This window comes from Balaenoptera ricei, chromosome 2 (genome assembly GCF_028023285.1).
Source record: "Balaenoptera ricei isolate mBalRic1 chromosome 2, mBalRic1.hap2, whole genome shotgun sequence".
Taxonomy (NCBI): domain Eukaryota; kingdom Metazoa; phylum Chordata; class Mammalia; order Artiodactyla; family Balaenopteridae; genus Balaenoptera; species Balaenoptera ricei.
In genome coordinates, this window is record NC_082640.1 from 31,168,147 (window position 1) to 31,192,302 (window position 24,156).

Genomic DNA, 24,156 nt, shown 5'->3' on the forward strand with positions numbered 1-24,156 from the left:
TTTATAAGAACAATCCCAGTTTTGCTGCAGAATAACTTAAAGCAGTAAAAATTACTCATTTTACCACGTCAGCTTTTGAATAGACATTTTAAAAATAATCTGTATATTGAAATGGGAAATATGCATAAGGCATTTCTGCTTTATACTGAAGTACTTGCATGATTGTTTGAATTGGAAGCTCAACCAACTGTGTATTTGTGTGTGTAACACCACTTTTACTTGAAGGAATGGTTATCCAGACTGGAATATTTGACAAACATTTTTCTCAAGTGAGTACCTGTTGCTTCAAGGAAAACAACTCTGATAATTGTTGTTGCCAATGAAGAAAATTGAATTTTAAAACAAAAATTAAAATTTGGAAAACATTTATCTGCCACCATGAGATGAGCTCAATACTTTTCACTACTTAAAGACTTTGATTGCATTGGTGGTGATTTTAATTAAAGTATGATTTTTAAAAAATATTGTATAGTGGTGAAATGTGTCATCATTTGAAAGATTTACCTAAATAATTTCCAGATGACCAAGACATGCTATTATAAAATCACAATGGATAAAATAATCCATTCAAAGTGCAAAATAGGCCAGTGGATGGGTATTCATGTAACTACAAAAAGTCCACTGATATGGTTTCAAGTTGCACATTGTAGCCACCCATTAAGAAACTATCACTTACCGATATAAAATCAAACATGAATATCCATAATTATCTAAAAGGTTTACTAAAATAACTCCTCTCCTTTTCAACTGTGTGTGTGGGTGAGGTTCTTCATGTACTTTAACATAAAATGAAATATTAAAACAGATTGAAGGCATTTTCATGAATTTTTTTTTCCCTTGGTCGTGAATGTTAGATTTTGTCAAAGGCCTTTCCAGGGTCTATGGATATAATCTCTGAATTTTTTTCTCTAGGTTTATTAATAGGGTCTCCTATACAGTGGCTTTCCTAATATAACAGTCTTGGAAATAAATCACCTTGTCATGGAATATTTGTATGGTGTTGGCCTTTATAAATGATGTTAGGCTTTAGTATTCGGAGGGGGGGGCTCTGTCTTTTTCTTTTTAATCAATTAATTAATTTGTTTTTTAAATTTTTGGCTGTGATGGGTCTTCGTTGCTGCGCGTGGGCTTTCTCTAGTTGCAGTAAGCAGGGGCTACTCTTGTTGCGGTGCTTGGGCTTCTCATTGTGGTGGCTTCTCTTGTTGCGGAGCATGGGCTTTAGGCATGCGGGCTTCAGTAGTTGTGGTGTGTGGGCTCTAGAGCGCAGGCTCAGTGGTTGTGGTGCACAGGCTTAGTTGCTCTGTGGCATGTGGGATCTTCCCGGACCAGGGCTCGAACCCGTGTCCCCTACATTGGCAGGTGGGTTCTTAACCACTGCGCCGCCAGGGAAGCCCTGTCTTTATCGTGGATAGTCATTATCAGATTTAGATATCAATATTATAATTGCTTCTTGAAAAGAATTAGAAGCTTTCGTTCATTTTAGGATGCTCTGGAACAATTTATGGAGCATTGAGGCTATCTGGATATTGATGTTTTGGTAGAATTCCCTGTGAAATCATCTGTGCCTGGTGTTTTTTGTGGGATAATTCCCTCATAACTATCTCTGTTTCCTCTTCAGCAATTGGGTTGCTGAAGTCTTTATTTCTAATAGAGTCAATTTCAATAATCTGTATTTCCCTACAAAATTATCTGTTTTATCTAAGTTTTCAAATTTATTTGAACTTGTTCTGCAGTCTCTTATGTTTTCTAATTGTGTGCTAATAGTTATTTTCTTTCTAATCATTTCTTTATTTTTGAAATTTTAGGCGTACTTCTGCCTATTTTGAAATTTGCATATTCTCTGGTTTGAGCTATATTAAGGGTATGGTTTTGTGTAGTGATCTGTTTTGTATTATTTTGGAGACACAGATTCAGGCAGTTGCCATTATCTTCTGCCACCCAGATGTTTTCCTGTTTATTTGTTTTTTCACATTAACCTTTTTTGGGGGTATTAGCTTTATTGCAATGTAATTCACATACCATACAATTCACCCTTTAAATGTACAATTTACTGATTTTTAGTATATTCACAGATCTGTAAGACCATCACCAGAGTCACTTTTTAAGCATTCCATCACCCTAAAAAGAATAATGTTACTCATAAACCATCCCTCCCCAATGTCTCCATCCCTTTCCACACCCCGGCCCTCGACAATCACCAGTCTGTTTTCTGTTTCATACAGATTGGTCTTTTCTGAACATTTCATCTAAGAGGAATTGTATGATGTGTGCGGTCTTTTATGGTTGGCTTCTTTTAGATAGCATCATGTTTTCTATGTTCCCCATTTTGTAGCATGTATCAGTACTTCACTCCTTTCTATTGCAGATAATTCATTTAATGGATATACCATATTTTAGTTATCCATTCATCAGTTGATAGACATTTGGGTTGTTTGCAGTTTTTGGCTATTATAAATGCTGCTGCTGTGTGTGGCTATAAATCTCTGTGTGCACACATGTTTTCATTTCTCTTGAGTATATACCTAGGTGTGGAATTGCTGGTGTTTATTCTTTTTTTAAGGAGAGTTTTTCTCTTTTCTTCTTATTTGGCTATTTCAGTAGACTTTGGGGTGGAAGGGGAGGTCATGATGTATCCCCTGTCCATGGTGGGCGTGGTCTTCTTTGTGGACGGGACAGTCGTGGAAGGAAGTTGTTACCTTTGTCCTCAGGTGGTTTGGATTGTAGAGCATAGTGTAGTACAATGTTATATGAAAACATAGCCTCTGATTTTCTGATTCTGGAGCCCTAGGAAAATATTGGCTGTTTCTTTTAGACGACTCTGAATACTTCATTTCCTTTCTAGGGAATGGTGTGGATTTCTTTGAGATTAGGTAATTTTTATTTTTATTTATTTATTTTTATTTAATTATTTTTTTATAGTGAAAAAAAACTTCTATATTTAGAATTAGCCAGCTGGACTCAGATGATCCCAATTTTGTTGGCAACATCCAAAGCATCATAGTCAGGAGCCAGTCGAACATATGCCTTCTTCTCTCCATCATGCCTGATCAGGGTGTTGACCTTAGCCACGTCAGTGTCACAGAGCTTCTTCACAGCCTGTTTAATTTGGTGCTTGTTGGCCTTGACATCCACAGTGAACACCAGTGTGTTGTTGTCTTCTGTCTTCTTCATGGCTGACTCAGTGGTGAGGGGGAACTTGATGGTGGCACAGTGGTCAAGCTTTTTTCTCCTAGAGGTGCTCTTCCAAGGATATGTGGGCTGCCTCCTGAGCCGCAGTGTTTTGGGCTGTCGGAAGGTGGGTGACGCCCGGATCTTCTTTTTTTTGTGGCTGTGTACGCCTTTCAACACAGCTTTCTTGGCCTTCAAAGCCTTTGCTTTGGCTTATGCTTTGGGAGGGGCAGGGGCTTCCTTCTTCACCTTTGGCGCCATCTTCGTGAAAAAAGCGAGATTAGGTAATTTTTAAATAACTTGGTAGTATTTTGATTTTTTTTCTGTGCTGGGCTGTCCTTAGTCACTGTGGTAAAGATTTTCAGCTCATTTAGAAGTATATAATTATGATTTTGTTTAATTAAAAATATAAGTAATTTTAAAATGCTTGATATGATTAATGTATAATTTCTATTGTATGCAGTGTGCGTAAGATATTATAGTGTATTACTTCAGTAGAGATTTTTAGGGTAAGTGAAGGAAGTTGATTTTCACAGCTGTTGATATTTTATTATATAAAATGCCACCTGGTTTATATGCTTATTAAATCTGTCATTCTACAAATCAGTTGCCAGTGTTTGTGATGATCACAGGGGGACCCTGCCAATTCCCTCAGGAACCCTTCTGATAAGCAAAAATGAATTCAGGATTTCATTGTTCAGAATTTTTAAATGTGTTTTAGTTCTTAAAGAACATTCATGTAATTGACAGTTTTCAATATTCTGTTATACCCAGCATTAAATTTATTAAAGCCTGCATTCCCATATCAGGATAGGTCATTCTGATGTGTTTCCATACAAGTGAGTGAGCAGTTTGTAATAGGATTGTAATTTTTATATTTGAAGTTTTTTAGATTGTAGAGTATGACATCATAACATTTTACTGTAATTATTACTTTAGGCTCCTGGATTTGGATTTGGAATTGCAATATCTGGTGGAAGAGATAATCCTCATTTCCAGAGTGGGGAAACCTCGATAGTGATTTCAGATGTGCTTAAAGGAGGACCCGCAGAAGGGCAGCTGCAGTAAGCATGTTTCCTACCCTTAGCCACTGGCATGCCATGCTAGTGATTTTTCTAAATTAATATACGTTTATGCTTGTCTCTGTCATATATGGAAAGCTAGTATCACTTAACTTAAATAGAAGGTCACTGTAAAAAATAAAGGTAGTGAAAAGAAAACTTGTTACTCAGTTTGGGGTAGAATCTAGCCTTCAGGAGCCTCTCACCCTGAGTCTTAACCATTTTTGTTCAACAAGAAGATTTGCAAGATAAAAAAGAGGCAAAAGTTACACTAGCAAAAAAATGAGAGTATGAGTAGAAGGACTGAAAGAAAATTGGAAGGAGAAAGACTTTATCTTTAAAGAAGGAATAACTTTTTCCAGCCTTATGACTATTAGTATCATTGAATGCCTGTAACTGTACCACCAGAAGTCATTTTGTGTATTGTGGTACCTGTTCAATCCTTTTGGGAAACATTGTGTTAATGGTTAAAAAATTAATGACCTGTGGTTAGTTACAAGTGCTAAACATTTTTTGTGGGGGATCTGAAATTAAATAGCTGGACATTATTTTATCATTGATCTGAAGACAGATTAATTAGCCCATAATTAGAATATCTTTTTTGAAGATCCTATCTTGAAAATATCTTTATAAACTTATTTGTATGGTTTCATCTAACATGTTATTATTTTGGTCACTTTTTTTCCTTAGGGAAAATGACCGAGTCGCGATGGTTAATGGCGTTTCAATGGATAATGTTGAACATGCTTTTGCTGTTCAGCAACTAAGGAAAAGTGGAAAAAATGCAAAAATTGTAAGTGTTTTTTACCTTTAATTTTATAAAGGTACCAACTTTACTGTTGGTATGCTTTTGGTGTTTGAATTCATTCTTCCCATTTAAGTAAATAAAATCTGGAACAGTAGTTCTAAAGTTAGTTGTTTACAAGTAAGAATGTTTCTTCTAATACCAGTGGTATGTTTTATCACTGGTGCGTATTTTCTCAAAGCTCAGATACCAGGATTTTTTTTTGATTGAAAAAGAAAGGAAGGAGCTCCTGGTTGAATGGTTACCTCTTTATGGCTTAATGCTTCCTTTTCAAAAAAATGCTTAAGTTAGACTGAATCTTGGCATATAGTCAGTTTAAAGTATTTTCTGTTATAGGTTTTGTTCAGTGGACAAATTTTATGTTGTCACTTGAACACATATATTGTCTCTACTTTGTTACTGTGATATAGTTTGAGGAAAGAGAGTGGTAAGGGTTTGTTTTTTTGGTTGTTTTGTGTGTTTTGTTTTTTTTCGGTTTTTTGTTTTGTAGAGTTGTTCAGGATTCATATGTTTTTTAGTATATTGCTAGACTTCTGTTCATATTTGAGAAGTTTTTTTTTTCCTCTTTTTTTTCTTTTTTTAGTAAGAGAAAAGTTCAGCTAGCTCTCGATAACTGGCCTCAAATCACAGTTAAAACTAGGCACATGTAGCAGAGAATGGATTTAATGTTAAAGTCCTACGTAAAATTATATCTACATAGGGACTTCCCTGGCGGTCCAGTGATTAGTACTCTGTGCTTCCACTGCAGGGGGCACAGGTTCGATCCCTGGTCAGGGAACTAGGATCCCGCATGCCACGAGGCCAAAAAAAAAAAAATTATATCTATCAATGCATAGAGGAGCACATTAATCACTTTGCTGCCCCTGTTTCTGCCTTATCTAGACTCTGAAAGGCCTAATTAAGGTACTGCTTGAGGCCTTAGCTCAGGTGTGTAGAGTAGGAAGAAGAGGCTGGCGGCTACATGGTTTGTCCTGCCTTGTCCTCTGAGAACCTTTCTACTTTGCAGCAGACAGTCAGAGCCACAGTGGACCCAACAGAAAGGAGAGGGCTGGAGTGAGGAGGCCTGCATGGTGTTTTGACCTCTGGGAGCTATGGTGAGAGCCAGAAGGGGTATTTCCTGAGACTGTACAACCACAGTTGGAGGCCCTCTCACCTTGTGTAGGCTCCTGTGCCGTATGGCTCATCCCCGAACCAGTGTCCTTGCTGGTTAAGTGAGTTTTCTCATGTGGCAGTAGAACCAGTGTTTAGTTACTGCATTCCAGATGACAGGCATCTTCTACTGTGCATGTGTTTTCACAGCTTTTTATTGTAACCGTATTTTTTACATCTGGAACTCTAGTGTTGTTTTAAATTGCAGTTCGTGTACAGACTGGCTAGTTGATGGTACAATTTTTAAACAGTTTTTATAACATGAGATTGTAGCATTTACAGAAGCAAATTGCTAATTTTTATATTTGTTGGTTTTTATAAATTGAATAAGTGTTCTTCAGATGAGTCACTGCATATTCCAAGGTGAGCACCTTAGGTAAATTGGATTTTTCTCCCTGTGTCTGAGGTTGTGAGCTTCACCCATAGCTCCAGCTTCATTCTTTGGAATATTGAACTGTTGTGTTTTTCCATGCAAAATGTTTAGTACACATGCCCCACATCAATAATACAGCCAAGAAAGTTGTACTCCTACACTTCAGACTTTTCTCACCTTAGAAATGATTTTGTAAGAAACAGTCCAAAACCTGTTATGTATTTGAAATAGCACATGTAAGAAGGATGAGTTTTCCTCTCACTGTGCTTCGCTACATCATTTGGAAAGGTGGAACTCAGGAAGGTTGGGCAAGTAGTTTGCTCTTCAGAGAGAAGCTGTAGGAGGGTTGCGTGGAAGCATGTTCAGTCAGCAGAGGGTAGCTGTTCATTCCTGCATCTGAAGAGAGTGGGTTACGTCATCAACATACACTAAGTTTTCATCATTGAGAATAAAACCATAGTGTCTTAGAATGTGGCCTTTCATTGTAGGATGTCTTTCTTAACTCATCTCCTGCCATAACCAGAACCTCAGGTCACTCTATATGTGTCCCCCCCCCCCCCCCCCCCCCCAGTTCTGAGTAGCCAGCTCCTTCCCTCCCCCGCCCTGGGCTCTTATATTTTGATGGTTCTTAGTTTATATCTTTCCATAAACTAAGACCCCTTGGGCATTAGGCTCAATAAATTTCTTTTCAGTTGAATTAAAATGTTAGAACTCCTTTGATAATATAACTACCATAAATATGCTTAATTTTGTTTAACAGTAGGTGAAGGAGAAGATAGTAAAAGATTGTTTATAACATACTGAACATGTGTAATTTTTACTAAAATTCTGAACATACTAAAAAAGCATTATGAAGCGAATGGGCGAAAACACCTTCCTAGAGATAAACTCTGAACACTTCAGTATTTACCCACATCGCTGCATAGCATTTCAGTGTGTGTGCACACTTCCTCGACCCATTCACTGATGGGCATTTCAGTGTCCAGTTTCCACAAGTATTTTTTTTAAAATTAAGATTATTTTTAAATAATCTTATTAAAATTATTTTTAATAAGATTATTTAAAAATAATCTTTATTATTTTAAAAATAATAAAGATCATCATATTTCTATCTACTTGTTCAGTTACTTTTTTTTTTTTTAATATTTATTTATTTATTTTATTTTATTTATGGCTGTGTTGGGTCTCCGTTTCTGTGCAAGGGCTTTCTCTAGTTGTGGCAAGTGGGGACCACTCTTCATCGCGGTGTGCAGGCCTCTCACTGTCGCGGCCTCTCTTGTTGCGGAGAACAGGCTCCAGACGCGCAGGCTCAGTAATTGTGGCTCACGGGCCTAGTTGCTCCGCGGCATGTGGGATCTTCCCAGACCAGGGCTCAAACCCGTGTCCCCTGCGTTGGCAGGCAGACTCTCAACCACTGCGCCACCAGGGAAGCCCCAGTTACTTTTTAAGAATAACTTCTTAGGAGTAGCTTTTTAGAGTCAGATGGCATGAATGACTTTTGATACATGGATTGCCAATTTGCCCATTAGAAAACCAGTAAGGTACTGAGAGAGTCCAATTTCATCAACACTTACATCTCTGCCAAACTGATGGACTAAACATAGTATTTCAAATGAGGTATTTTAAATTACAAGTGGGTTTGATCTTCACCTGGTGTGTATACTTCCCGTTATGTTTCTTTGCCTGTTCCTGTCCTTATGGTGATGACTGTCACACTAGTGTTGTGTGTATTAAGATGATTAGCCTTTTGTGGTATACACTGCATATATTGTTTTTCCATTTTCTTTGTGAGTGTGTGTAAGTTGTTTACGGTGTTTTTTTGGTTTGTTTTTATATCATTTTATTTCATCATCATGGGAATGTTTTCATTTTTATCCTGTCATATCTGTCAGACTTTCACTTGATTGGCTCTGCCTTTGGTGTCATGCTTCCAAAAGTCTTTACCTTACCAGAGTTATAAAAACATATATCTTACATTTTATTCTAGTACTTACATAATTTCATTGTTTTGTTTTATATTTGAATGTTTAATTCAGCTGACCTGTTTTGAAGTAGGCATTTTTTCCCAAAATTTTTGTTTCACAGTTTTCAGTGTTAAAATCAAGTATGATTACCAAGCCTGAGTGGGTTTATAGTACTTAACTCATAATATAAATGGGGAATCATAGCAGGATTGGATATTTTTCAATGAGTTAAACACTTACTACGTGTAAACACTTCATTACAGGTACAGGTAAATGACCTGGCCAGGACCTTCTCCTCAGGGAACTTGAATTTCAGTAGGCTCGATGGGTACACACAGTCACAGCCATCATGCACACCATCTGAGATGGAGGGTGCTTCAGGTGCAGATTTCAGACAGGTGGCGCTCGCTCTCTTAGGGGAGTGACGGGGAAAGCTTTGAGGACTCAACTGGTTGTTTTGTTTATACCTTACTAGAGAGCGATTGAAGATCGAAGTGCCAACACAAAGAATTGCTTCTAATACAATATGTTGGAGATGGAAATAGAGGTGAGAGTAAGACTCAGGGAGGCAGTGAGGAATGCTTTACAGTAAATGTTGCCCGAGAAGGGCCTCAGCCATGGGGCACCAAGAGTAGCAAGGCAGGCAGCCTTTTCTCCATTCATCACAGGGCCTTGGCTGCCTGTCCTTTCCACATGCTGGCCTCTTGCTCCTTGTTGACCTTCAGCTTCGATGTTGTTTCCTCAGAGAGTCCTTCTCTGATCACTCTTGGTGGTAAGAAGCTGTGGTATTAAGTGTGGAGCAGCCCTTTGAAGAAAGTGAGTCACAAAAGGAAGAGAAAAGATGATAGCTTGGAAATGAGTAGCGAGACAGGAATCGAAGATGAATTTGCTGATTAGTAGGCAGAGGACAGACTGGAGGTAAATAGGGAGAGATTATAGTTGTTGGTACCTGGCGTGGGGGGGGGTGGTAATTGATGAGGAAAGGTCTTGGAGGTGGGGAGGAATGAGAATAAGCCCCTCTGAAAGGGTGTCGTTCATGCAGGAAGAGGATCGAATTGTCTGAGACCAGGAAGGAAGACCAAATAAATGAGACACTGAAAGCATGTGGGAGTGGGGATGTGAAGTGGCACTGATCTCTATAAATCAGGCCTAGTGACTGACATCTCGGAGAACAGTTTCGGGATACCTGTGTTAGCAAATCCCATGGAATTTGGGGCAAAAAGAGGTAGATGAAAGGATTGCTGAATAAATGAAAGAATTCTTTCAAGTAAAATGAATTTATAGAGGAGAGGCTAATCAGCCAGTGTGGGGATGCAGCCATCTGAAGGGGAAGATAATACAGGATGGGGTTTGTCCCGGCACAGGACCGACGGGTCAAGAGAAAGTAACTTCCCCCCAGCTTTACTGAGATACAGTTGACATACGGCACTGTGTAAGTTTAAGGTGTGCAGCATGATGATTTGACTTCATGAAATGATGACATCCATCATCTCATATAGATACAAAATTAAAGAAATAGAAAAAAATTTTTTTTCCTTGTGATGAGAACTCTTAGGATTTACTCTCTTAGCAACTTAAATTACATTTATCATGTTGTACATTATATCCCTAGTACTTATTTATCTTGTGAAGGGAAGTCTGCACTCTAAAAAAAAAAAATTTAATTATTTTATTTTTGGCTGCATTGGGTCTTTGTTGCTGCGCATGGGCTTTCTCTAGTTGCGGGGGCTACTCTTCATTGTGGTGCATGGGCTTCTCATTGCGGTGGCATCACTTGTTGTGGAGCACGGGCTCTAGGCACGCCGGCTTCAGTAGTTGTGGCTCGCGAGCTCTAGAGCGCAGGCTCAGTAGTTGTGGCACATGGGCTTAGTTGCTCCGCGGCATGTGGGATCTTCCCGGACCAGGGATTGAACCCATGTCCCCTGCCTTGGCAGGCGATTCTCAACCACTGCGCCACCAGGGAAGCCCCAATTTGCACTTTTTGATTGCCCTCATCCAATCCCCCCCACCCCCCACCGTCACCTCTGTAGCCACAAATCTGACCTCTTTTTCTATAAATTTGTTTGTTTTTGAAGTATAATTGACCTACAACACTGTTAGTTCCTGTTACACAACATGGTGATTCTATATTTCTCTATATTTCAAAATGGTCACCAGGATAAGTCTAGTTACGATATGTCACCATACAAAGATACGAGGTAGTTACTGTGTTTCCCACACCATACATTTCATACCCAGGACTCATTTATTTTGCAACTGGAAGTTTGTTTGATCTGTCTCACCTGTTCCTTTCCCTCTGGCAGCCGCCTGTTCTCTGTATCTGTAACTCCATTTCTGTTTTGTTACGTTCGTTCATTTGTTGTTTAGATTCCACATATAAGTGAAATGATACAGTAGTTGTCTTTCTCTGTCTGACTTATTTCACTTAGCGTAATACCCTCCAGGTCCATCTGTGTTGTTGCAGATGGCAAGATGTTATTCTTTTTCATGGCTGAGTAGTGTTTATGTGTGTGTGTGTGAAATCTTCTTTATCCGTTCATCTATTGATGGGCACTTGCTTTGCTTCCATATCTTGGATATCATAAATAATGCTGCAATGAACAGAGGCATGCAAATGTCTTTTCCTTTTTCTTTCTTCCCTCCCCTCCCCTCCTTTTTTTTTTTTGGCCTTGTGGCATGCAGGATCTTAGCTCCCTCACCAGGGATTGCACCCACGCCCCCTGTAGTGGAAGTGCAGAGTCCTAACCACTGGACCACCAGGGGATTCCCATAAATGTCTTTTCTAATTAGTGTTTTTATTTTCTCTGGGTGAATAGGAGTGGAATGTGCTGGATCATACGGTAGTTCTATTTTTAATTTTTTGAGGAGTCTCCATACTGTTTTCTGTAGTGGCTGCACTAATTTACCTTCCTACCAACAGAGCATGAGTGTTCCCTTTTCTCCACATCCTTGTCAGTGCTTGTTATTTGTTTTCTTTTTCATAATTGCCATTCTGACAGGTGGGAGGTGATATCTCATTGTGGTTTTGATTTGCATTTCACTGATGATTAGTAATATTGAGCATCTTTTCATGTGCCCGTTGGCCATCTGTATGTCTTCTTTGGAAAAATGTCTATTCAGATCCTGTACCCAGTTTTTAATTGAGTTGTTTATTTATTTTTTGACGTTGAGTTGTGTAAGTTCTTTGTATATTTTGGATATTAATCCCTTGTGGGTCATATCGTTTGCAAATATCTTCTCCCATTGCGTCGGCGGCCTTTTTGTTTGTTGATAGTTAACTTCACTGTGTAAAAGCTTTTTTAGTTGGATGTAGTCCTGTTTATTTGTGCTTTTGTTTCCCTTGCCTGAGGAGGCATATCCAAAAAATATTTTTAAGACTGATGTCAAATAGTGTACTGCCTATGTTTTCTTCTAGGAGTTTTATGGTTTCAGAGCTTGTATTTTAAATCTTGTATCCATTTTGAATTTATTTTTGTGCATGATATGAGAGAGTAGTCCAGTATGATTCTTCTGTATGTAATTGTCCTGTTTTCCCAGCACCATTTATTGAAGAGGCTGTTTTTTCCCCATTGTGCATTCTTGCTTCTTTTGTCATAGATTAATTGCCCATGTAAGCGTGGATTCATCTTCTGGGCCTTCTATTCCGTTCCATTGATTTATGTGTCTGGTTTTGTGCTAGTACCATGCTGTTTTGATGACTGTAACCATATAGTATAGTTTGAAATCTGGGTGCATGATGCCTCCAGCTTTGTTCTTCATTCTCAAGATTGTTTTTGTTTGTTCATTTTTTGCTATTTGGGGTCTTTTGTGTTTCCATATAAATTTTAGAATTACTTGTTCTAGTTCTGTGAAAAATGCCATTGGTATTTTGATAGGGATTGCATTGGATATTTAGACTGCTTTGGATAGTATGGTCATTTTAGCGATATTAATTGTTCCAGTCCATGAACTTGGTATATCTTTACATCTGTTCCCGTTGTCTTCAGTTTCTTGCATTGGTGTCTTTATATTTCCGAGTATAAGTCTTTTACCTCCTTAGTTAGATTTATTCCCAGGGATTTTATTTTTCGATGTGATTTGTAAATGGGATTGTTTTCTTAATTTCTCTTTCTGTAGTTCATTGTTAGTGTATAGAAATACAACAGATTTCTGTGTATTAATTTTGTATCCTGCAACTTTGCCGAATTTATTGATGAGCTCTAGCAGTTTATTCATGATGCCTTTAGGATTTTCTGTAGGGTATCATGTCATGCTCAGACAGTAACAGTTGTACTTCTTCCTTTCCAATTTGGATTCCTTTTCTTTTTCATGTCTGACTGCTGAGGCTAGGACTTCCAACACTAAGTTGAATAAAAGAGCGACAGTGGGCATCCTTGTCTTGTTCCTGATCTTAGAGAAAATGCTCTCAGCTTTATACCATTGAGCCCACCATGTTAGCTGTGGGCTTATATGTGGCCTTTTTTATGTTGAGGTATGTTCCCTCTATATGCACTTTGTTGAGAGTTTCTTTTATCATACGTAGATGTTGAATTTTATTAAAAGCTTTTTCAACATTTATTGAGACGATCATAAAATTTTTCTTCCTCAGTTTGTTAATGTGGTATATATCACGTCGATTTGTGGATATTGAACCATCCTTGCATCCATGGGATAAATCCACTTGATCATGGTGTATGATCCTTTTAACGTATTGTTGAATTCAGTTTGCTAATATTTTGTTGAGTCATTTTACATCTATGTTTATCATTGATATTGGCCTGTAATTTTCTTTTCTGTGTGATATCTTTGTCTGGTTTTGCTATCAGGGTGATGCTGGCCTCATAGAATGAGTTCAGAAGCACTCCTTCCTCTGCAATGTTTTGGAAGAGTTTCAGAAGGATACATGTTAACGCTTCTGTAAATGTTTGGTAGAATTCACTTGTGAAGCCATATGGTCTTGGACTTCTGTTTGTTGGGAGTTTTTAAATTATTGATTCAGTTTCATTACTGGTAATTGGTCTGTTCATATTTTCTATTTCTTCCTGGTTCAGTCTTGGGAGGTTGTACATTTCTAGGAATTTGTCCATTTCTTCTAGGTTGTCCATTTTATTTGCGTATAATTGTTCACAGTAATCTCTTGTGATCTTTCGTATTTCGGTGCTGTCAGTTGTAATTTCTGCTTTTTCATTTCTGATATTATTGATTTGGGCCCTCTCTCTCTAGTGCCAGCCCACTGGTGGGTAGAACTGGGTGGCTGGTTGTACGGCCAGGGGTCCTAGTGTAGGCTTGCTGGTGAGCAGGCTGGTTTCAGACATCACTGGCTGCAGGGTTCGGGGTGTTCCAAAGCTTGTGTAAGCCTACTGGTGAGTGGGGCTGGATCCCAGAGTGGCTGGCTGATGGGTCCAAGGTGTTTCGGAGCTGGTATTGGCCTACTGGTGGAGAGGGTCAGGGTCCTATGTGTCCCAGGGCTAGTGCCCAGGGTAGGCAGGCTGGTCCTGGAGTCTCTGGCTGCAGGGCCCTGGGGGTCCAGGGGCTGGTGCCAGCCTACTGGGGTGGGCTGGGTCCTGACTCAGCAGGTACAGGGCTGTGGTATCCCGGGGCTAGAGAAAATCATTTAAATATCGAAGCATGACAACTCATCAGACTTGGGAGGAAGGCAGTTGAAACCAGGAGGGAATTGATGGACTAGGAGAATAGGAGGGCATGGAGGAGTCAGAGATAAGATGGACATGGAGAAGTTTCAGTAGATCAGGGTGTCAGAAGTAGAAGACAAGGAGTGTTACTCAAGAAGATCTTGCAGATCTCTGATGAGATCAGATGTATACTGGTGTGAGAAGACAGAGTGCAGTCCAGGGATTAAGAGGCCACTCAGTCAGAAGGCAGTGCAAATAGATCTTGATCTTACAGAAAGTAAAGGAAATAAGTGGACAGGGAAAAGTGAACCAGTGTCAGAGTCAATTGAGGAAAGAAAGCCAGAAGAAGGAATTTATACATAGACCATAAATTACAAATTTTGGAGAGAGAGAAACTGAAAGCAGTTTGTATTGGTAGAGTATCATGGAGTTATTAGCTCCAACACAACACTAAGTTCACTGTTAGTGTGGAAGTACAATAAATTTCTCTCTTAGAGTTCCAGTAGGACAGTTGTGGGCCTTGATACTCATGGATTCTGAAATTTTTAAGGAATCAAGTTGGGCCTGCAAGTTTGCTCTGGTTTGGTAACAACTACAGTATATTTGATTGTATTAGAGTACAGTGCTCCCTCCTTTATTCAAACCACCAGTAATTATTAGTTTTCCTGTAAGCTTGTAATTATTACACATAGAAGATCTTCTGAATTAATTAAGAACTTTATTAGGCCCTCTATTCCAAATTTGCTTCTTAACCAGATCTGTTTATCAGGAGAGCACAAAAGATAACCAATATAGAAGAGTATTCCTTAGTAATTTGTTATATTTGTGTATTATATCTCTTATTCATAATTAGTATGAGACCAGAAAAATGTGGTTTTCCTCTCTTAAGAACTGAAAGTACGTATGTGAAAATCAATCAGCTCATATTGTAATCTTTCTTATTTGTAGACCATTCGAAGGAAAAAGAAAGTTCAGATACCAGTAAGTCGTCCTGATCCTGAACCAGTATCTGAGAATGAAGAAGATAGTTATGATGAGGAAGTACACGACCGGAGAAGTGGCCGTGGGGGCCTGGTTAACAGGAGGAGTGAGAAGAGCTGGGCCAGGGATAGAAGTGCAAGTCGAGAGAGGAGTCTGTCTCCGCGATCTGATAGGCGATCTGTGGCCTCCAGTCAACCTGCCAGACCCACCAAAGTCACACTGGTGAAATCCCGGAAAAATGAAGGTATTTTCTACCAACTCGTTTATCATTTTCACATGAAAATTTTAAGACTAATTTTAATGAGAAGTAAATTTGCCATCACTTTATATCTTTGCTTTGTTGTCTTCTGTTATCTTCGTTTTTGTGTCCTGTTGCTTTAAATCAAATCCTGTGATGTCAGGCTTCAGGGGTCATCTGTTTCCTCTTCTTGAATCATTTTGTTGTAGCAGATAGTACTTCACATAAATCGTCCAGTAGTTGGATTTTGGATTACTTCTTGTGATTAGAATAGGCTAATACAAGAAATGTCACACCATCACCAAGTTGCAGTTCAGTGTTTTACTTAGCTGTCAGGATCAGTAGTACCTACATCTGGGTAGAAATCATTGGATTCGGAGGGAGGGCAGGCTGCCTTTTCTAAATGGAGAGGAGGAGGGAGAGGAGCCCCCACAGGATATTGCTCTAAAAGCAAAGGACTTGTTTGTCAGAAAATTTTGAAACTGAAGCCTAGCTGCCTCCCCTCAGGTAATCACATTTGATACAAATGAGTCTGATTGCAGCTTCTTGCTGCTGTGGGCGTGTCTCTCCCATGCTGGAAAGCATTGATGACTGATCATTTTGATAAAAAGGTGTAAGAGTATTTGAAGCCTGGCTCTGATCGGCTTTACTGAAACCTGACATGTCTCCTGGTTTTTGCTCCCCACTGCCCTCATCCATAACCGACTTCTCAGTCAGACTGTCTGTGTTCAGAGCTGTTTCTCCTTGTTCACCATCCACTCTTCAGCCCTCTCTCTCCGGTATCTGCTCCCAGAACTGGTCATACTAAACCCGGTAGAAATTTCTAGTCTTTATCTTACTTGCCTTCTCAGTACCATTTCACATGGTTAACCACTCCCTATTTTTTTTTGAATTTTATTTTATTTATTTTTTATATAGCAGGTTATTATTAGTTAGCTATTTTATACATATTAGTGTCTATATGTCAATCCCAATCTCCCCATTCATCCCATCCCACCCCCACCCCCCCCACTTTCCCCCCCTTGGTGTCCATATGTTTGTTCTCTACATCTGTGTCTGTTTCTGCCCTGCAAACTGGTTCATCTGTACCATTTTTCTAGGTTCCACATATATGTGTTAATATACGGTATTTGTTTTTCTCTTTCTGACTTAACTTCACTCTGTATGACAGTCTCTAGATCCATCCACGTCTCTACAAATGACCCAGTTTCGTTTCTTTTTATGGCTGAGTAATATTCCATTGTATATATGTACCACATCTTTATCCATTTGTCTGTCGATGGGCATTTAGGTTGCTTCCATGACCTGGCTATTGTAAATAGTGCTGCAGTGAACATTGGGGTGCATGTGTCTTTTTGAATTATGGTTTTCTCTGGGTATATGCCCAGTAGTGGGATTGCTGGGTCATACTGTAATTCTATTTTAGTTTTTTAAGGAACGTCCATACTGTTCTCCATAGTGGCTGTATCAATTTACATTCCCACCAACAGTGCAAGAGGGTTCCCTTTTCTCCACACCCTCTCCAGCATTTGTTGCTTGTAGATTTTGTGATGATGCCCATTCTAACTGGTGTGAGGTGACACCTCATTGTAGTTTTGATTTGCGTTTCTCTAATAATTAACCACTTCCTATTTTTTGAAATAATGGTTTCTCTTGGCTCCTGTAATGCTGTGGGTTTCAAGGGTTCCTCCCTCTTTCTTTTCTGTATCCTTGGCAAGCTCATTGTCTTCATCCTACCTTTCAGTGTTCTGTGGATTTCTGTTCTAGAATCTCTTTTCTACTTCATATAACATCTTTAGGAAATCTCATGTCTCTCAGTGTCGTGGGCTGCTCATGGTGGCACAGCTCCTTCCCTAGGTCCAGTGTGTGCACCCTGGTGCCCCAGCTGAGTCGTAGGCATGTTCACTTAGGTGTTCGTCTGCATCCCTCAGATGCAGCACATCTCCCTCCTGGAATGTTTCTTATGAAGTATCCCATTGAATATATTCCTGTCTACCCGGTCTCTCAAGCCAGCCGGGCGCAGCATGGTGTAGTTTCCCATGACATCTTTTTTCCCCTGCTTTCCTATGCCCAGTTAACACCTTCTAACTTCCTAAACACCACACTTTACTGTCCTACTCCTCCCTTCTCCACCACCACCACCCTCATCCAAGCTACCAGCATCTTTTTTTTTCTTCCGTCTTTATTGAGGTGTAATTGACATTGTATATAAATATGTAAAGTTGTATGTATTTAAGGTGTACAGTGTGATGGTTTGAGGTATGTATACACTAGGAAATGATCACCACAGTCAAGTTAATCAACACATAGTTACTTTTTCCTTTTTTGTGTGGGGGGGGGCGCGGGGGGGGTGAGGAACACCACACCATTGTCTATTAAGTGACTCACTCAGCCTCGTGATCTAGTCGCTGGATCTCCCTGGTCCATTCTCTGGACTGCTCCACATGGTTACAGGGTCCTCTGGGATGCTTCTCTGTCTGACTCTTGCCCTACACTTATGACTTCTTCAAACCTGCCTTGTCTTTCCTTCATACCTTCTGGTGCACTTGTTTTTAACCATTCTGTCTCTACCAGTGCGCGTGCACGCACACACACACACACACACACACACACACCCTCATTTCTCAGGTTTAGTGTTAGCATTTCTTAGGTAGAGTTTCAGCTTTCGCATTTGCTTCTCAGGGAGGCCTTCTCTGACCCCCACTAGGCACAGAATCATGTATTGCTCCATCCGAACTCTTCATCACACTGGTAATTGTGGTAACGTCTTTTTCCCTACTGACTAGGGAAGCTGCCAGAGTGCAGGGACTGTCTCAATTGCTGGTTTTTATCACTAGTGCCTACCACCTAGTTAATATTTACTAAGGAAGTACTTAGAATAAATGAATACATTAATATACAAGGAATATTTTAGAGTCATCTCTGTATTTTGGTCATTTATAATTTTTAAATCTTAAATAAGGACAGTCTTTTAATCAATACTTTCTTTCTGTGAGTATAGTCACCATTTCTAAAGCACACATAGTTGACTGCCTAGATCCCCTAGAAGGTCATTTTCTTTTTTTACCCTGATTCTATTCCTGCTTGTGAACACTCTTTGTGTATTTGCCTTAAGTTGAACTGTAACTGATGTAACTTTTAAAAGCTTGAGTAGCAGGTCTGCTAACTTATCCCATCTTAAAAACAGTTTTGTTTCCCTTCTTGTTTTTTGTTTTATTTTTCTTTCCCAGTAAGACTCAGTCCTTCTCTTTCTCCTAACACAACTGGGGCAGTCCTGTTCCTATTGACATTATACTGTTAGTTGTAGTCATTGTACAGCTTTGCAGGCCCCCTGGACAGTTTTCTGGACTCTCCTGGTAACTTCTTTAACTCTGACCACTCCCTCACCCACAGGTGCAATTAATGTTGCCATGCACCTGGGCACTTTGTTGGTTGTTGGAAGGACTGGCATCTTTATTTAACTCCTCTCCACATCTGCTTGGCTCATTTTAAGCCCTTGTTTGAGTGGTGCACACTGATGCTCTGTGTATGTCTCTCAGAGAGGTGTTCAGGATCCAAAATACTTTTGCTGTAGGAACTGAGGAAAACAAAACCAGTATATGCATGGTAATACAAGTCATCAGCAAAATCGTAAAGCATTACAGAGTTTTCCTTTTCAGAATTGTATTCATTAAACCTTTTGAGAAGCTAGTGCATCAGCATGACACCGTCAGAGAGAAATGGTCATCTCTTCGGATTTTTCTCTCTTTCAGTACAGTGAGAGCATGATATGTCAGTCTTTTGTTTGAACCACGCACTTTCCCTTTGCTTTCACACTGACAGTGAAAATTTTCTGATGATAAGAGGAAATGTCTTCTTTGCAGGGAGGCCAAGAATAATTTCTTATTATTGTAAAAACTCTATGCGGTGATTATTAGTTTCATACTTTTAAACTCTATTTAAAAGTCTTGGGATTTTACACTAAAGACATTTAAATATATTATTTCAGAATATGGTCTTCGATTGGCCAGCCACATATTTGTAAAGGAAATTTCACAAGATAGTTTGGCAGCAAGAGATGGCAATATTCAAGAAGGCGATGTTGTATTGAAGGTATAGTCATATTCTTACATTTTGATGAACTGCAATAGAAAACAAGTTCTAGTGTGACCACATAGATCCTGTTCATGCTTGAAGCGATTTTGCCGAAAAGAATTAAAAATCAATGTTTGGGGGACTAGATAGTTTGCCACTGGCTATTACTGCATGTCAACACTGACGCTTTTCTTTGGGCATAGAGTCATCCTAGAGAATTAATAGCACCAAATGTATATTTTTCACTAATAGGAGTTACTTTGTAGATAGATTTGTCTGTTGTTCCACATTAAGTGGTTTTGATAACTCCTCCAGATATTATTGACGTGTTTTGTTAGTTTGCCCATGAGTAATAGAAAGTGATGGGGAGGAGGTAGAGAATGCTAGTTTGGGCTTTTCTGGCAGAGCAGCAGTGTAGTACAGATTTTATTTTTTCAGTAAGGAGGAGTACTTTGATAGTTTAGGAAAAGTGTAAAGGGAATATTTTGGTTCTCAGGGCAAGCCCAGGAGTAGTTTAGATATTCCTGTTCATGTCAGACTAAGTTAACGTTTGTATTTTTGTCATTTACCTTCAACCTATAGTTTCTTTTCTGTTGCAGATAAATGGTACCGTGACGGAAAATATGTCATTGACAGATGCAAAGACATTGATAGAGAGGTCTAAAGGCAAGTTAAAGATGGTAGTTCAGAGAGATGAACGGGCTACCCTGCTGAATGTCCCTGATCTTTCTGACAGTATCCACTCGGCTAATGCCTCCGAGAGAGATGGTGAGTGTGGCTCTGTTTGCAGAGACCCTTTAAGTGACCTCTTTCTTAAAGTGGGAAGATTTGACATGTTAGAATGAAATGATAATTTTCTATAAGCCAGACACCTTCAAAACATAAGAATTCAAAAAAATTTTTTTCTGTTGACAGCTCACCAGTATCAAATAGTAGCTGATTAAGTTAATACTTAAATCAACCATTTTATATGAAATTATGTTTAGTAACTTATTTCCATTATTATTGGAGTACCTTATATTTTACTGTAGTCATTTCATGGGAAAATAAACAGCACTCTTTTGTTTAACAGACATTTCAGAAATTCAGTCACTGGCATCAGATCATTCCGGTCGATCACACGACCGGCCTCCCCGTCACAGCCGATCACGATCTCCTGACCAGCGGTCAGAGCCTTCTGACCATTCTAGACAGTCTCCACAGCAGCCCAGCAATGGCAGGTAATCATGCTCTGTTGTTTAAAATAAAACAGGTGTGTGTGCTTGGTACATGTTTCTGGTTTTGCTTAGAAATAAAATTAGAAGATAGGTTGTCTTTGGATTACTTAAATTAGGTTCGTGTTTCTTTATCAATTTAGGTATTTCTTATCTAGAATAACAGAGGTCAAACGGTTTCATTAAAGGCCAAAGAGTAAGTATTTTAGGCACGTGAGCCAAGTCTTGTCACTACTCAGCTCTGTCTTTGTGGCACAAAACTAACTGTAGACAGTATGTAAATGAATGGGCATGGCTGTTTTCCAATAAAACTTTATTTTAAAAAAGTTGGCTCTCAGCTGCAATTCGCTGACCCACTGCATTAGAAGATGCTAGCCAGCTTTAGGACAAGTTAGCTATATATAGTAGAAGTCCTTTAGTGGAGAGATTAACCTGGACTTTGTTTTCTGCTTTAAAGTACACTGACTTTGTTTTCTGTTTTAAAGTACACTGTCTGGTATTTATGCCAAAGGGTCTGCTATGCTAGTAGTATATGACTTACCTGAGTTTATAGTCTCTGGGGTCACATATACATTTGAGAATATGAAGAAAATTATGACTCTTCTTTCCAGAAAAATGCACATGTGCACATACATGTAGCACTTTACATAAGAATTCTGGACATTCCCGGGGTTCTGTAGGCCACCAGTGGACCTAGGGTTTAATAGCCATCCATATGGAGATCTTCTGTAGGCACTTGAAATTTCAAGTCCAGAGCTGACCAGTTTAAGATTCAAGGTGGTGATTTGGGACTTACTGCATGAGGGTGTTAGCTGAAGCCATAGAAGTCACTAAAATTGCCAAGAGAAACGATATAGATAGAATGTCCAGAAGTGGAGCACAGGGAGTGTTCCCTGAGGAAGCTGAGGAGGCAAGGGAGAAGTCCCTCCCTGGGAGAGAGCTGTCCTCCAGATTGTCAGAAATCATACTGATAACAGTTGTTATGCACCCCTGAGTTTAGATATTTGTGAGGCTGATTCTCTCTGAATTTCAGATTTTAGACATATAAATTGTATTAACCCTGATCTTTGTAATTAATATTATAATTATTTTTTTAGGGAATATTATAGTATGTCACATGCAAAATGGACTTATAATCGATTATTAGTTTTAACTGCTGCAGGTTAACATATTAATTCTAAAAATCTCCCTGACACAGCACAGACCTTATCTGGAAAAGGACAGCTGCCGCAACATGTACACAGTGATAGAGCTAACATCCCTGATGAGTCACGGGGAGTGGCTGTAATTGTAACACAGTTCTCTCACCTAGAAGCTAGGCTGGCATCAAGCAATTTGGGCATGATTTTCCTTTAAAAAGAAAGAAATGCTCATCAAAATTTTGGCCATTTGTATTTATTGTAATCAAATTCTAAACCTTAGAAAGTTCTTTTTGATACTTACTTTTTTCCATTTAGATTTCCTAAACACTTGACATCTGTAACTTTAACTAAAAGTTGAAGAGGATTTAAAAAAATTGTAACTATCTTCATATTATATTGGGATGTTTTACTTCTCTTGGGAACCTCAAGTATTCTTTATGGGTAACACCAGTTACATGAGATCTTTTAAAAATACAGAATCCTGGGCCTGCTTCTCAGTTCATCTGAGGTAGAGGCAGGGAATACTTTTTTAAAGTTCCTGATAGCATTCCTTTCTCTACATTACCAGATTTGGGAACTTCTGGTTAGAACATGTAGCATATACTAAGGAAAAGATAGTACTTTGAGTACAGAAGACAAAAAGTCTTCAGATTCTTTTCCAAATGTTTGTGCTGAGAATATAATTCCTGAAAATTAAGTGGCCTGCCAAAAGGCAGGATGTAAAGTAGTACCAGTTGCTTAAAGGTTTCATTTTCATTTCCCCCCTAAAGTTAATATTAAAATCCAGATAACTGTGAGAGTTTTAATATAGAGGGTGCCTTGCATTTTGAGAAACAATTTAGAATATAGTAAGAGAGTAAAATCCTAGTATTAAAAAACGCATGGGACATTTTCTTTTTGTTATTTAATTTTGTACAGATGTCTTTGTTTTACAAATGTTCTTTAAATGCTCTTGTTTAAAAAGTGAAACAAAAAAGACTCCTGAGAAAAGTTTCAGTTTAGTGTGTAAAACACTAGCCCCACCTTGTTCTCTTCCTAGATTTCTGAGTATTTTCGTATGTTTGTAAGATTGCAGTTATCTGCTGAGAATAGTAACTTTTATTTTGTCAGAGGCAATAGAATATAGTGATTTCTTTGGGCTTTGAAGCAAGTTTTCCTGGGTTTGAGTCCCAGCCTGCCATTGGTTACTTGCACAACCTTGAAACCTCTCTGCACTTTAGTTTTCTCATTTGCTGTAAAAAAGGCATCATACATTACAAAGTTGTGAAAGTTAAATTAGTTATTAGAACACCTGGTGCAGATATTAGCTGCTCTCATTAGTATGGTGATTAGTAGTAGTAGTAATAGTATCATCAGTTAGAGTTTCCAAATGTGCTTTCACATCTGCTCATATTAAACCATTTCTAAGAAGATTTGCTCGTTCTGTAGGCAAGTCAGTTTAAGCTGAGTGGTTGTGATAAAGTCCAGGGTTATGTAGTTGACAAGAGATTAGAGCCAGGATTAAAGCTCTCGTCCTTTTGACTTAAGTGTTTGACCTTATGGGTGTAGAGAAAGAAAAAAGTGGAAGGTTACTTAAGGGAGCAGAAATCTATAAAGCATTCCATTGTTGTCATGACCTACTTATGTTCCTCTGTGATGTTCTTTTCTTGGAGAACAAATGTTGTATGGTCTGAGTTCTGAGAAAAACACATGAGCGTGTTTCTTCATTATAATTAGATGAGCAGTGTACCCTTACTGTTGTCTTGAACAGGGGCTGGCAAACTACAGCCTGTGGGCCAAATCCAGACTGCTGCCTGGTTTTGCAAATAAAGTTTTACTGGAACCCATCCTGCAATGTCATAATTAAGAAGTTGTGGCAGAGACTGCATGGCCCACAGAGCCATTTACAGAAAAAGTGTGCCAGTCCTCCCCTGGTCTAGGATGTTAAAATAGTTTTGTTTTTAAATTTAAAAATAATATATGTATAGAGAATTATTACAGTGATTTTGTTATAGCTTGATGCTGTTGCTAAGTTTGTTTTGTATATTTTATTCGGTGTTTTTTCACTGCCCACTCTGGGCCGAGACTCCCCCTCTAGGAGGGAGCTGGGCATACTGAGAGTCCTCGGCAGGTGGCACTGCCTCGTGGCGATTGTCAGGGGCTGTCAATGAGAAGACTCTCACTGATTTCACTGCAGTCCCTGCATGACTAGAGAGTATTGGATTTTCAGAGTGTGTTCTAAGCCTCTGCTTGGTTATATTGTACTCTCCCTAGTATTTACAGTTAATTTAACAGATCCATTTTATGCGTTTTCTCCCTAGAGGAACAACATATGTTTACGTTTTTGGTTCTGTTCTATAAACTATTTTAATAAAAGTGGCTCTCATGCTACTGAT

General features: G+C 39.0%; 1 protein-coding gene and 1 pseudogene across 6 annotated transcripts in view; one reads left to right on the top strand and one right to left on the bottom strand.

The window, feature by feature from the left end:
• Nucleotides 1-24,156, top strand: part of TJP1 (tight junction protein 1) — a 114,417-nt gene that overhangs the window by 46,225 nt on the left and 44,036 nt on the right. For all 6 annotated transcript variants that reach the window (XM_059912285.1, XM_059912279.1, XM_059912280.1 and 3 more), the window contains exons 3-8: nt 4,108-4,232; nt 4,920-5,022; nt 15,081-15,357; nt 19,340-19,443; nt 20,025-20,193; nt 20,498-20,645. In XM_059912285.1, coding sequence (XP_059768268.1) covers nt 4,108-4,232; nt 4,920-5,022; nt 15,081-15,357; nt 19,340-19,443; nt 20,025-20,193; nt 20,498-20,645 — 926 coding nt within the window. The remainder of the gene's footprint in view (nt 1-4,107; nt 4,233-4,919; nt 5,023-15,080; nt 15,358-19,339; nt 19,444-20,024; nt 20,194-20,497; nt 20,646-24,156) is intronic.
• LOC132360291 (large ribosomal subunit protein uL23-like) lies at nt 2,959-3,429 on the bottom strand (annotated as a pseudogene).